The following is a 14,538-nucleotide window of genomic DNA, read 5'->3' on the forward strand; positions in this document are numbered from 1 at the left end:
CTCCAAAATCAGGGATGACCAAACTGTTAGGTAAGAATTGCATCATGAAACAATTTATTGTTATTTTATCACTATTATATTTATTTGTACCCCACTTTTCTCTCAAGACTGGGACCCAAAACAGCTTTTAATCACATTGAAAGTGCTTTGGGGAGCATACTGTCTTGAGCAGTTACTGGAAAGAAAATATATTAAAAGTGCTCTACATGATGGCTTCTTAAACTTTTTCCACTTGTGACCCCTTTCCCCTCAAGAAATGTTTATTTGTCCCTGGATATATGGGTATATAAAATAGGTATACAAATCAAACATTTCCTGATAATAAATCAGCATTTACAAGGCTTGCTAAACAGGCTGATTCTCCTTTTTATGAAGGTCAGCTGAAGCATTTTCTGCAGAAACGACTGTAAACACTGCATGCTCTTGCTAACAGATTTCTATAAATGTCTAGATGCCATTCAAAAACCTTTTAATGGTGTCAGTTCTTTTTACGACCCTAACTTTGAGCTAAAGAGACCCACAGTTTAAGAAGCCGTGCTCTACATTATAATTCCATTTAGTGGAAATTCTTTAAAATAAACCAACACATAATAATAATAATAATAATAATAATAATAATAATAATAATAACTTTATTTATACCCCGCTACCATCTCCCCAAGGGACTCGGTGCGGCTTACATGAGGCCGAGCCCATAGAACAACAATAATAGAAGCAATAACAAAACATCAATACAAAACAATCAAAATAAATTTCATAAACAAAAATAAACAATAAACAATAAACAGTAACAGTAACAACAAGCATTTAAAAACCTATTGCTGGGCCAAATGTGATAATTAAAAATTAAAAAATAATGCTAGGCATGAACAAGGTAATATACTGGGATAGAATTTTTGGCGAGAGATGGGGTAAGCAAACAATCCTAAATCAATGATAAAGTGCATTTAGAGGCCTATTGCTGGGAATATTTCCTTATTCTGGGAAGGCACACTGGAACAACCACGTTTTCAGGCTCCTCCTAAAGACTGCCAAAGTTGGGGCATGTCAAGGGGCTACTACCGAGAAGGCCCTCTCCCTCGTCCCCACCAATCGCGCCTGCGATGGAGGTGGGAGCGCGAGCAGGGCCTCTCCAGATGATCGAAGAGATCGTGTGGGTTCGTACACAGAAATGCGGTCACACATACACCCTTCTTGGTTCCTTGTGTGCTGTGATACAAAGCAATTCCATACAATTGGGGCAAAAGTGTGTATTAAATTTATCTAGAGTTTGACAACCTGGCAAAATGGCACTAGTTAAAAGAAACCTCCACCTTGTGTGACCATGGAGCAGAACAGACAACTCCGCATCTGTATGCCTGTCCACAATGTCCTGCCTCATGTACAGAGGAAGAATTGTTGGAGGCTATAGACAACACAGTCACTGTGGCCCGTTTTTGGTCAAAATATGTTTAGCTGCTTGTGCTCCTTTTATTTTTATCAGTTTTATACTAATTTATGCAATGCTTTTGATATGAAATAAATAAAAAATCTAGAGTATGAACCTATGCCTGCTCGTTTGCTTTTAGCATCTCAAATCAAAACACAAACTTCTTTGCTCTTCGAAGGTGATCTTTGGTATTGTGCAATTTCCCTCTTTGTATCTGAAATTACTCCTATGAATAAATCACCAAACAGCTGTGAAATGTATGTTTAAGTGGATTAAGGTAATGTATGAACCAATGTTTATTTTGCGATTCAGAGCAGACACTTTCTTCATCTTCCATTTTCCACCATCTTTATTTCTGCTCAATTTTCAGTTCAAACCTTTCCAGTCTTGGGCATGTCACAAAAGGACTAATTTGAGCCCGCGCGAGAGAAAATTTGGGTAGGGCTCCATGTGCCAGAGCATGCTTCAATGTTACATGTAGCAAAATCCTCGTGTGCAGCTTCCATTCTGGATTTCAGCAGTATGTGGTCCAAAAAGCATAAAGGGTCTGCCAAACTTAAAGGTGTTCCTGGCTTCGGAGAGCATTTTAGACCTATTCATACAGTGGAAGATTTTCCACAACTGGAGGGAAGTAATTTACTCTGGCTGCGGGCACAGAGTCCGCATCTGCGGTGTCTTCCGTCCTCCTGCTTTCCAGATTAGGAACCTTTCAAGGGCAATAACTATTAAACAGCTATGGACAGGTTTGGACACTAGGTCAAGAAAACTGGGCAGGACTAGTCCAGCTGTTTCAACAAAAGTAGTTTAAAATTGGGTTGGCTGTTTCAGCTGAATTTCCCCCTCCTCCCCATGATTTAAGAGAAAATGAGCTTGTGTCTTAAAAAGTGAAATTTTAATTTGAAAAAAAAGCAGGGAAGGGGATTTATTGAAAGAAATTTTCACTCCATTTTGCATTGCAAAATGGATCCACTACCCAGGCTGTGATCCAAAAGAATCTTTCAGTTGCTTCCAGATATTGCAGGTGGGCTCTTCCATTAGCAGCTCACTGAAAAAAAGAGGCATTGAAGGCAAGACTCCCTATGCATGAGCTGATTTCCAAATACTTTCAATACTTTGCTATTGTGATCAATAAAATGGCGAAACAAAAGAGTAATAGTTGGTTGCTGTGAGTTTTCTGGGCTGTATGGCCATGTTGCAGAAGCATTCTCTCCTGACGTTTTGCCTGAATCTATGGCAGGCATCCTCAGAGGTTGTGAGGTCTGTTGGAAACTAGGAAAGTGGGGTTTATATATCTGTGGAAAGTCCAAGGTGGGAGAAAGAACTCTTGTCTGCTTGAGGCAAGTGTGAATATTGCAATTGATGACTTTGGTTAGTATTTAAAAGCCTTGCAGCATAAGGCCTGGCTGCTTACTGTCTGGGGGAATCTTTTGTTGGAAAGTGATTAGCTGGCCCTGATTGTTTCCTGTCTGGAATTCCCTTCATTTACTGTCCTGATTTTAGAGCTTTTAAAATACTGGTAGCCGGATTTTGTTCTTTTTTTTCCAATATTTCCTCCCTTCTGTTAAAATTGTTCACATGCTTGTGAATTTCAATGGCTTCTCTGTGTAATAATGTATTGTCGAAAGCTTTCATGGAGTGTTGTGTGGTTTCCGGGCTGTAGGGCTGTATTCTAGCAGCATTTTCTCCTGACATTTTACTGCCATCAAAATCCTCTGAAGATGCCAGCCATAAATTCAGAAGAAACATCAGGAGAAAATGCTGCTAGAACACAGCCGTACAGCCCTATATACTATACTAGACCCCAACTATACTAGACCCCAATAGATTAATAGATCAATAACTGTATGTTAGCACAGTACTGTAGCCCATTGGGTTACATTGGAGACTTGTGGATGTTAACTCAACTCTTAATGCTACTGCAGAACCAGCATGGTGCAGTGGTTTGAGAGTTGATTGAGGATTCATCTATATGTAGGATGAATACAGTTTGACACCACTTTAACTGTCATGGCTCAAAGTTACAGAATTGTGGGAGCTGTATTTGACAGCGAAGGCTAAAGTACACACCAGGACTCTGAAAGACCAAGGTCTGAATGCCCAGTTGGTCATTAAAAACTTAGACAAGCCAAACTCTTCCCATTGACAAATCCTCTCTGAACAAGTCTGGTCAAGAAAAGAAAACATGACATATCTTAGAATGGCCATAAGTCAGAAATGACTTGAATCCACACAACAACAGCAACAACAACATGTTGCTGCAAGAAGGAATCTGGAAAAAAATAACCCAGAAGCTCATATCTGAGAACAAATCCAACTGTGATGAACTGTGGATCATGACATAATATTTTCATTACTTTACTCAATTGACAAAATAATGAACCTACTGGATACTAAATATGCTAGACGAATGCCTGGTATCTAAGAAAAAAATCTTCATTTCACACCCAGGGCTATACACACCCAGCTGTAAAACAAGGTGGAGCTTCCACAATGTGCATATCACAGCATGCATCCATATATGTTTGAACACAACAGTTACTATGATTTTGCAACATTTGCGCTGGACCTACTTCACACTATTTGCTTTAAATTTGGTGCTGACCACTGATTTTATCTATTCACTTTTACTGTATGTCTTTATTTTATTTATACCTCGCACTTCTCACAAAATGGGACCCAAAACAACTCACAAAAAAGGCTGGTAAGTGGTGGAGGAGTTTCCTCTCAGCCCGGTCATATCAAATTTCTATATGGAACACTTTGAAAAACAATCCCTAGAAACAGCAAGAAAAAAGCCCACTATATGGTTCAGATATGTGGACGACACCTTCACCATTTGAAGCCATGGAGAAGAAGAACTAAACAAGTTCCTGAACCATCTTAACAGCATCCACACAAGCATCCAATTCACCACAGAAAAGGAAATGAAGGAAAACTGCCATTTCTAGATGTCCTAGTCATCTGCAAACCAGATCAACAGTTGGGTCACACAATTTACAGAAAACCTACACACATAGATAGATACCTACATAAAAATTCCAACTATCACCCAAGTCAAATAAGAATCACAATTAAAGCCCTGGCAGACCATGCAAAAAGAATCTGTGAACTCCACCTCCTCCAAGGTGTACTGAACCACCTAAACTGGGCTCTACAGGCCAATGGAGACTCCACCTCAGACATCAGAAGACCAGCATGGCCAAGAACAAGCCACGAGAGTAAAGACAAAGATCCACCCAGAGGAAAAGTGTTCTTGCCATACATCAAGGGAACTACTGACCACATAGGGAAGCTGATGAGGAAACACAACCTACAAACTTTCTACAGACCCACTAAGAAAATCCAACAAATGGTACATTTAGCAAAGGACAAGAAGGATCCTCTCACCTCTGCAGGAGTCTGCCTTATACCATGCAACTGTGGACAAATCTACATAGGGACTACCAAATGCAGCATTGCCCAAACACACATTAAAGAACATGAAAGGCACTGCAAACTAACTCAACCATAGAAGTCAGCCATAGCAGAGCACCTGATGAACCAACCGGGACACAACATATTATTTGAGAACTCAGAAGTGCTGGACTACTCTAGCAACTACCATGTCAGGCTACACAGAGAAGCCATTGAAATCCAGAAGCATGTGGACAATTTCAATAGAAAGGATGAACCAATGAAAATGGAAAAAAAAAACCTGTCTAGCAGTATTTTAAAAAATTCTGAAATTAGGACAGTAAACAAAGAACAACACTCTGAAAACAGGGGAATTCCAGACAGGAAACAATCAGGGCCAGGTGATACCTCCCAACAAAGGATTCCCCAGGCAGGAATCAGACAGACTTTAAAGCTACAAGGCCATTCAGTGCTAATCAAGGTGATTCACTGCAACATTCACACTTGCCTCCAACAGACAAGAGTTATTTCTTCCATCCTGGACCTTCCATCCTGGACCTTCTCTTGCTTAGTTTCCAATATGCTTCACAACCTTTGAGGATGCCTACCATAGATGTGGGTGAAACATCAGGAGACAATGCTTCTGGAAAATGGCCATACAACCTGGAAAACTCACAGCAACCCAGTGATTCTGGCCATAAAAGTCTTCGACAACACAAAATCAAATATTTTTTAAAAACTTCTTGTGTTTTGTTTTATGCCTTCAAGTCACTCTCAACAGATGGCAAACCTAATTGATCAAGTGCTTTTCTTCACAATATTTGTTCAGAGAGATTTGCCTTTCTTTTCTCTGAAGGCTAAGAGATTGTGACTTGCTCATGGGGACCCAGTGGGTTTTCGTGGCTGAGTAGGGATTCAAACCCTGGTCTCCAGAGTTGTAGTTCAACATTCAAATCACTACACCATGTCAGAGGTAGTTTTTGTTTACTTGTTTACTTTGTGCTAAAAACTGGAAGACAATAATCTTGTGTATTCTTCGATGTGAATAATTTAGCATTTTAAAATCAGAGATCTGTTTCTGCTAATGCAATTAAGAATAGTCCCCGTTCCCCTACCTGTCAACCTTGGTGTATTTGGGGCACTGAGCTCTGAAAAGAGCCATATTTCATCTGACTTCTTGACTTGTATTAATTATGTTGTAAAACTGGGCTTGAAAATACAGGAATAATTTAGTCTCTCTTCTCTCACCTCCTTCAGCACACAACATGCAAATGGGATCCAGAAATAACTTTTCTCTTCCACAGCGGCTGGCACTCTCAGGTGTTAAGATTGGCTTTACACTTATGATCACACTGACTACTAAGCAGCATAAATTTTTCAAAGTGACAACGTGCCAATGCTATAGCAACTTGGACTTTAGTTCCTGTTCTTGTTAACTTCCAGCCCTTTATTAGTTGAAACTACTTTTACTGTCAGTACTCTTCAGGTTGAACTTCATGCCAAGTCAGATTTCTCCCCTAATTTTCACATTCCCAGAAATTATTAGAAGGAAGACTACATTTAAAAAAGAAAGAATTAAAAGAGAGGAAAAAGAGAGAGAGGTATTTAACTTTATGCTCACATCTGCTTTTCTGTGGCCATGCCAGCTTTCTAAAATTTGGCCTCCACTTATTTTGTTTCCCTGGGTACAGTTTGCCACTTTAAAAGTGCAATGACACAGAGGAAACAATAAAACACAGGTTTTCAAAGAAGGTTCCCAGGTGCCAAAGCACTCTGTGGACTGACGTAGTCAAGAAAAACAGACGGGTACACAGGAAAGCACCTGCAAGACACTTGCCGCTTGCCATAGTCCTTAATTTGGAAAGGGAAGTGAGCCTTCTTTATGCTGTAGTGGGAATGAGAGCAATTCAAGTTGTATTTTGTGCAAACTAAAAAGTATTTTTGGGGAGGAGCAATTTTTGCAAAATCTTTTTACACTACTCCCCAATATTTGGAAGATTGTCAGAAAAATGGGCAAAAACTTGGAAACTTTTCATCCACATTTTTGAGAATGAAATTCACAAAAATTAATATCATGATATAGACAATGCCTATATCATGATATATAGAAGGCATTAGAATAATATTATCAGTGATGTAGCATCACTAGAGAATAAATGGTACTCCAATCATATCAGAACAATGTTTTTTCAATATTCATAACAACCTATTCCCTCTCCCAATTTAGACCAAACCCAGTGAAACCAAAATCTTCTCCATGATTTGCAATCACTGTTGATTTTACCCTGAAGTGCTTTTGTGAGCCGCCCTGAGTCCCCTTGGGGAGATTGTGACAGGGAATAAATAAAGTTTGTTGTTGTTGTTGTTGTTGTTATTATTATTATTATTCTCCTTTTGACCCAGTGAGATTGTAAAGCAATGTTTCCCCAGCAACAGTAAGAGTATCCCTCTGGGCAGCTAAATCAGGAAATCCCAACTGAATGGCCCACCATGAGGGTCTGCCTCCAGGGGCAAACCAAGAATGAGCAACTTGGAAGTCCCTGAACAGACTCAGAAGTGGAGTGGCTGATCAAAAGACAACCTGGCAAAATGGAACTACCTAGAAGAATCCTCCACCTTGTCCGACTGTGAAGCAAAACAAACAACTCAGCATCTGTATGCTTGTCCACAATGCCCTGCCTCATGCACAGAGGAAAAAGTGCTTAAAGCTACAGGTAATATGGTTGCTGTTGCTCGGTTTTGGTCTAAAATTATTTAGCTGCTTGTGTTCCCTCTATTTTATCAATTTTACACTAATTTATTTATGCAATGCTTTTGATACAAAATAAATAAATAAACCCAATGAGGTTTATACATTTAACATTAGGTAACATTAAAAAATAAATAAAATGTGCAACAGATTAGTATAAAACACAGAGTATAACTCCATCCCAAACCAAAGAAACAGTTTCACAAAAAAAAAACAAAAAAAAAAAACAACAACAACAAAAAAAACCTGTTCCTGGATGAAGATTCTTTGACAGAAACCCTGATTTAGATAGGCAGTATAAAAGTCAGAAATGAGGGAGTTTTCTAGTTGTGGAACTATAACCAAAAAGGCTCTGTATTGGATCACCGTACATCATGTTTCACATGACAGAGAGATAAATTTGAGTGAAACTCAGAAAAAGGATTGAAGCACATTTTTACAACCAGAACATTGTTAGAAGACAGATGTTTCTGATCCTTTATTTTAGCAATTTAGAGACAAAACAAAACAGTACTGTAGCTCATGGACTGGCTAAACCAGGCTTTATTTAGAACAGATTCCCCAAAACTCTAATAGTGCATGCACCTATCTTTCCCTTTCCTTTTTTTAAAGAGAAGGGAGTAAAAAAAGAGAGAAGGTGCAGTAATGTTACATTGAAATGAAGTGTATATAAGTATGAGTACCAACAGAAACTAAGGGTAAAGAAGATGTAATGCTGAAACAATAAAAAAACTGAAGAAAATAGTGAATGCATGGGCTTGTCTACTTCCTCGGATGTTATGTTAGTCAACATTAGATACATCTTTCATATTGAATGTTTGAAACTTTTTAAATTTGAAGAACCAATAAGATTTTTAAGATGGTATACGAATCATGCAAATGAAATAAAATGCAATATATAGAAATATCTAAACATTCTGCTAAAAGTCATCCAGAATGTTACAACATGGGAGAAGGCGTATAACATCTTTCAAGTAAATACACACTGACAAGCAGGACTGTTTACAGACAGCTATGTCTTTGTGTGATATGTGATGTTATTTTATGTGTTGTGTTTAACAATGTTTAATGTTTTATCATGGGAGTGTCAACTTTGATGTTTTATACTGTTTTTTATTGATGGCATTGAATTGTTGCCAACACTGTGAACTGCCCCGAGTCCCCCTCAGGGTTGAGAAGAGTGGTATACAAATACTGCAAATAAATAATAAATAGAGATTAGAATATGAACAGCACATTTGAAAATGAGGATTACCTTTTTTAAATGTTTTCTTACAATATTGCTGTCCTTTTCTATGATCATCCTCATCTCTTTGCTCCCCATATACATTGCATTTGCTGCAAATGACATAAACACACAGAAAATGGTAAAATATACAGAAAAATAAGGTGTTACATATTATAAAATTGAAGGATGTCTGCTTTTTTCCTGTGTCAGGAGCGACTTGAGAAATTGCAAGGATGTCCGCTGAATTAACATAACGATTCTTAAAGAAACTCACATATCTAAGATCTTTCTTCAACAAGTGGAAAAGAAAATTCAGATCCAGTAGACCATTTGCGCTCAGGATTTTTTTTTAAATGAAAGGCTACTTAGAAGGATCAGACTTATAATATGGATAGCATGTTTACTTTTAAACAGAGTCCAGATAGCCACCTGTTGGGGTACTTTGTGCTTTTCATGCATGGCAGGGGGTTAGACTGGACAGCTCATGTGGTCTCTTCCAACTCCATGATTCTATGACTTGGTGAAAGAGCTCATGATGTGCACATAGAAAAATCCAGGTTCAGTTCCTAGTTCAGTTAAAACAATTAGAATTCTCAACCTGGGGTTTAGGACCTCTGGGAGGGTCATGAGGGGGTTTCAGAAGGGTCACCAAATACCATCGGTAATCACATATTTCTGATAGTTTTAGGAACTTCTTTGGCACAGAAGGCTAAAGATCTATCTGCTTGTCCTCTTCCTTTTTGGAAACAGAAAATGAATCCTATCACGAAAAGCCCTCCTCCGCTGTGATTGGCTGGCCTCTTAGGAGGAGCAGCAACAGAAGCAGCTTAGGTAATTTTTAACACTATTTGTTAGAAAAAAGTCAATTGTTCCTTTTGTTTTTTATTAATATTTCCATTAGAAAATGCATAAGGATGTGGGTGAACTACAACTCCAAAAATTGTGGGTCAATCCTCCCCAAATTCCACCAGTATCAACAGTTGACCATGTTGGGTCTGTGTGCCAAATTTGGTCTAGATCTGTCATCAGCTGGGTTCAGTGCTCTTTGGATGCAGGTGAACTACAATTCCCATATGCCAAGGTGAATCACCCCCAATCTCTGCCTGTATTCACAGTTGGCCACGTTGGGTCTGTGTAACCAGTTTGGTTCATATCTATCATTGGTGAGGGTCACAGGCTTCTCTGGATGCAGGAAGAACGACAATTACCATCCTGTTGGGTTAGTTCCCCCACCCCCCAAACCCCACTACTATTCAAAGTTGTCATATTGGGTATTTGTGCCAAGTTTGGTCCACAGTGCTCTCTGGATGTAGGTGAACTACAACTCCAAAACTCAAGGTCAATGCCCACCAAACCCCAGTATTTTCTGTTGGTCCTAGGAGTTCAGTGTGCCAAGTTTGATTGAGTTCCATCGTTGGTGGAGTTCTGAATGATTTTGATTGTAGGTGACCTATAAATCCCAGCAACTACAACTCCCAAATGACAAAATCAATCCCTCTCACAAGCCCACCAGTATTTAAATTTGGGCATAACAGGTATTTGTGTCAAATTCAGTCCAGTGAATGAAAACACATCCTGCATATCAGATATTTACATTAAGATTCATAACAGTAGCAAAATTATAGTTGTGAAGTAGCAAGAAAAATAATTTTATGGTTTGGGGGTCACCACAACATGAGGAACTTATTAAGGGGACACGGAATTAGGAAGGTTGAGAAACACTGTTGAAGAGGATGCATGAGACTTTGCTAATTAGATGTTGAATTCATACATAAAAAAACCCATAATTCCCCAAAATCTTGTCCTATGGTCCAAGAGTGAGATGTGCTTTGATTTTACTGCCCATGGAGAAAGCGTTAGTAACAAGGAGCTACCAGTAAGCACTAAGCCAAGAATTTTGACATGACATTAAACTTCTTCTGATGAACTCCTGGTTTGCTGAAGCTGATGAAAACGACTGAGCAAAAATGACTGGGCACCATGTATTTACCACAAGTGCTTGCGAACACCTAGTCAAGATTCTTCAGAATTCTTTTTCTTTTGTTTGTTTTTCTAAAAATGCAGCCAGAACAAACAGTTCTTGAGCTAAAAGGACAAATGGTCTGACCTGGTTATGGAAGTGCACTCATTATTACCATTGTTCAGTTTTGTAAATTAAATGTTTTGTGTTAAGCTTTCTTTTTTTCAAAAAAGCACTTATGTTTTGTGTTATTCTGTTTAGTATTGTCCTGTTTTGTGTTGAGCCTTAAAACATAAAACACTTACCCCTTTCAAGCCCCATATATGTGAACAAATGGAAAAAAGTTAAAAAAATAAATTAAATACATATTTAGAAGATGTATTTGTAAAATAATTATCCTGGGGCCGACAAAAAGGGTATTTGGTGACATCTAGAGATGCTCCAGGCTAAGAAGGGGAAGCTAATGTCAAACTGCCTCCTCTGATTCCTGCTTACCACCCTACTGATGTACTGCACCTGGGCTGGAGAGAGGCATAAAGGGGTTTGTGAGAGGGTGGTAGGGAGAGAGAAGACTTCTTGCATCTTCCCAATCAAAGGCCATTCAGATGCCAACTGGGAATGAAAATAAGATGTGGCTCAATCCAGCTCTCTCACAACAGGAGAGGTTCATGACTAAAACAAGTAAGCAGTGAAAGAGAGAAAATTGGAAAAGAGGATTTAATTTAATCATGCAGGATTTAATTTTTCACTCTGGGTTTGTCTACATGGGCCAGAATCCCTGAATTGGAGAAGTAACTCTTTGGACATCCAAGGACTTTTGGACTGTACTATGGTTTTACTCTATGACAGCAAAAGTTGGAAAATGCTTCAGAGTTTGCCTAAGGTAGTCCCACACTTTGGGTTTGCTATAGACAGCTCCACTGGTGCTAATATGAACCGGTTTGTTGTCCATCTAAATTAGTGATACCATTCCTTTTTCCCTGCACCATTTCTCCCAGGTTGTGTGCCACCTTTGCTCTCAGTATAGGTGCCTGGAGATAGACAGGAGCTCTTCGGAGCTCCATGACCACCTCCACAATAATGAATAACAGTATTATTGGATGGTCTGGACTTCATTCCCACTACTACCACAATCTGAGGTGTGTATCGGTGTGTGTGTGTAAATAGCTCCTCAGAATCCAAGGCTGGTCCAGAATAGAAATGTTCCAGACTAACCTAGAATTTTATGGTTCATGTCAATGATCCCTACACTTCTTCCCAAAACAAAAGTTAATTTTAGCATGTGTCTTCTCCTATATAAAAGTCTGGGAAAGCCTTGCAGTATTTTTCAAAGTTTATTTGCAATTCAAGAATTAACTGTAAAAAAAATTCTCACATGGTTGTTCTCACATATTATCTCTGTGTAATTATATTCTCACATATTATCTCTGTGTAATTATATTGCTTTTATGCATAAAATGCTGTTTTCTTTGCAAATCACTCACATGTGAGTTGTGCACAGAGTAAGCTCCCATTAATCATTTTCCGTGCAGAAAATAGTATCTTGGCACAGGAATGTCATTTTCTATGCAGAAAATCCTGTTTTCTTTTTGCACAAAACAACTACGTGCAAATTTTGTGCAGATTCTAGTCAGTCTGAAATTCTCTCAATCATGGTTTCTCGAGTCTTGAAAAAAATTATTTTGAGTATTTTTTCAAATATTTTTTGAACATTTTCCCATTCCTAATGCTGATCCTCCATTCCTGCCAAGAAGATCACTAGATGAAAAGAAGCCTCTAAGGTTTGTACCTGCTTATGCATAGAGTTCCTTACTAAGTAAAGAATTTAAAAGGGAATTTGGACATAAAACATTTCTGAGAGAAATTAGGTGTTAGGAATTAAATAGATTATTTATTGCCCATACAAGATTAATTATCTGACAAGTGCTCTGCATTTTTCGATCTTGGATTCCAGCTTTGCATGGGACGTACTCTGATAGGTTGCATGGGTTTTGTGGCTTGTTCTGGAATTTCCTGTGAGTTTTAATAATATACTGTTTCTGTTTTGATGCATGCTCCAGCATGCGTTGGGAGTGTCCATTTGTAGACACTCCAGCCCTGAGCCGGCTTGGAACTGCATTGAAGTGCCTCTGTGGAACTGCCTTATAAGACCTGAGCAGAGCTGTTGATAGGCTGATTTGGAGGCCTCATATTCAAGGGGATGAAAAAAGCCACTTCAAGGCAGTAAAAAACAGCAACCTTTTCTTTCTGCCTCTCTCTGACCTTCCTCTTTCTTTCCAAGTTGATTAAGCATCCATGTCAGTTTAGTCAAATGCCTTTACTAAACAGAGATGGCTAAATGTGTGTCCAAATCTGCTTGATTTGTGTATAGTGGCAAAATATTGATGGGACTCAAAATCAAGGAGCACTAGAAGGAAAGAGGGATTTACATCACTGGTTGCTCTTTAACCTAAAGTGAAACATCTAATATCCATATCAGCTAAATTATTAGGTTTCCCTCTTTCTTGGTGGCGCAGCGGGTTAAACCACTGAGCTGCTGAACTTGCTGACTGAAAAGTTTGTGGTTCGAATCCAGGAAATGGTGTGAGCTTCTGTTGTTAGGCCCAGCTTCTGCCTAGCAGTTTGAAAACATGCAAATGTGAGTATTTATTTATTTCCAGTATTTCTATCCTGTTCCTTCTCAACCCCTGAAGGGGGACTCAGGACGGCTTACATCTGGCAGCAATTTGATGTCACTACATATAACAGAGCAATATAATAACAATTAAAACAATAAGTAAAACATTCACTAAAACAGTAAAAAACAGTATTAATAGCCGTATCATCATTCCAGCCAATTCCAATAGGTACCACTTCTGCGGGAAAGCAACGGCGCTCCCTACAAGTCATGCTGGCCACATGACCTTGGAGATGTCTATGGCTTAGAAATGGGGATGAGCACCAACCCCTAGAGTCGGAAATGACTAGACTTAATGTCAGGAGAAACCTATATCTTTACCTTTACCTCTTCCTTCTTCCCTTCAAAGGTTTAATGATCAAAATCAATCAAGTATTTCCTAGTTTTTGGGGCTATTCACTTAATCACCAATTACCCAACACAAATACATAGAATGGAAGTTCAAAATCATTTGTACACTAGGCAATAAAGTAGGGAAGCATTAGGCAATAAAGTAGGGAAGCAAAACAGAACAAAATATTAAATGTAAGATCACCTCTACTTTGAAGTAACAAGAATCTAATACAGCCCTCCTTAATCCAACACCCTGCAGATGTTTTGGAATACAATTTCTATCATGTATCATTTACATATGCTAATTGGATTCCACTTGGAAAGCGCAAGTTGGAAAGCTACTCAAGAGTTAGCTGCCAGTATCAAGACTGAGCATTCTAGATGCTCAGCGGTCAAATATTATCTAGTAAGAACATATATGAAGTTATGGAGAGATGGACCAGCCAATATTTCCTTCCTTTAAAAATATCCATGTTCCTAGAACAAAAAACAACAAATCCATTAAATTTCAATTCATTTTCCCTAGAGCTGAGGTCTGCCAATGGAAAGTTGACATTTGCATACATTTGAAGAACTTGTGTACATGAGCAACTGCCATTTCTCTTCCTTTGGAAGAAGTGGGAACTTTCATTCTACCTAGAGGGGGATCTATCTAGCAAGTCAATCTAAAATCTGAACCTGCCTGCAAAATCCTCTGTTCTATCAGCCAGAAAACACATTATTCTCTGGAAGCTGTCAGCTTTTTCACTTGACTTGTGTAGCATCCATA

The 14,538-nt window shown here is 38.7% G+C and overlaps 1 protein-coding gene across 2 annotated transcripts in view; it reads right to left on the reverse strand.

The window, feature by feature from the left end:
• LDAH (lipid droplet associated hydrolase) overlaps positions 1 to 14,538 on the reverse strand; it is a 93,227-nt gene that overhangs the window by 9,978 nt on the left and 68,711 nt on the right. For both annotated transcript variants that reach the window (XM_060787025.2, XM_060787016.2), the window contains exon 6: positions 8,827 to 8,909. In XM_060787025.2, the coding sequence (XP_060643008.2) occupies positions 8,827 to 8,909 (83 nt within the window). The remainder of the gene's footprint in view (positions 1 to 8,826; positions 8,910 to 14,538) is intronic.

Source organism: Anolis sagrei, chromosome 1 (assembly GCF_037176765.1).
Source record: "Anolis sagrei isolate rAnoSag1 chromosome 1, rAnoSag1.mat, whole genome shotgun sequence".
NCBI lineage: Eukaryota > Metazoa > Chordata > Lepidosauria > Squamata > Dactyloidae > Anolis > Anolis sagrei.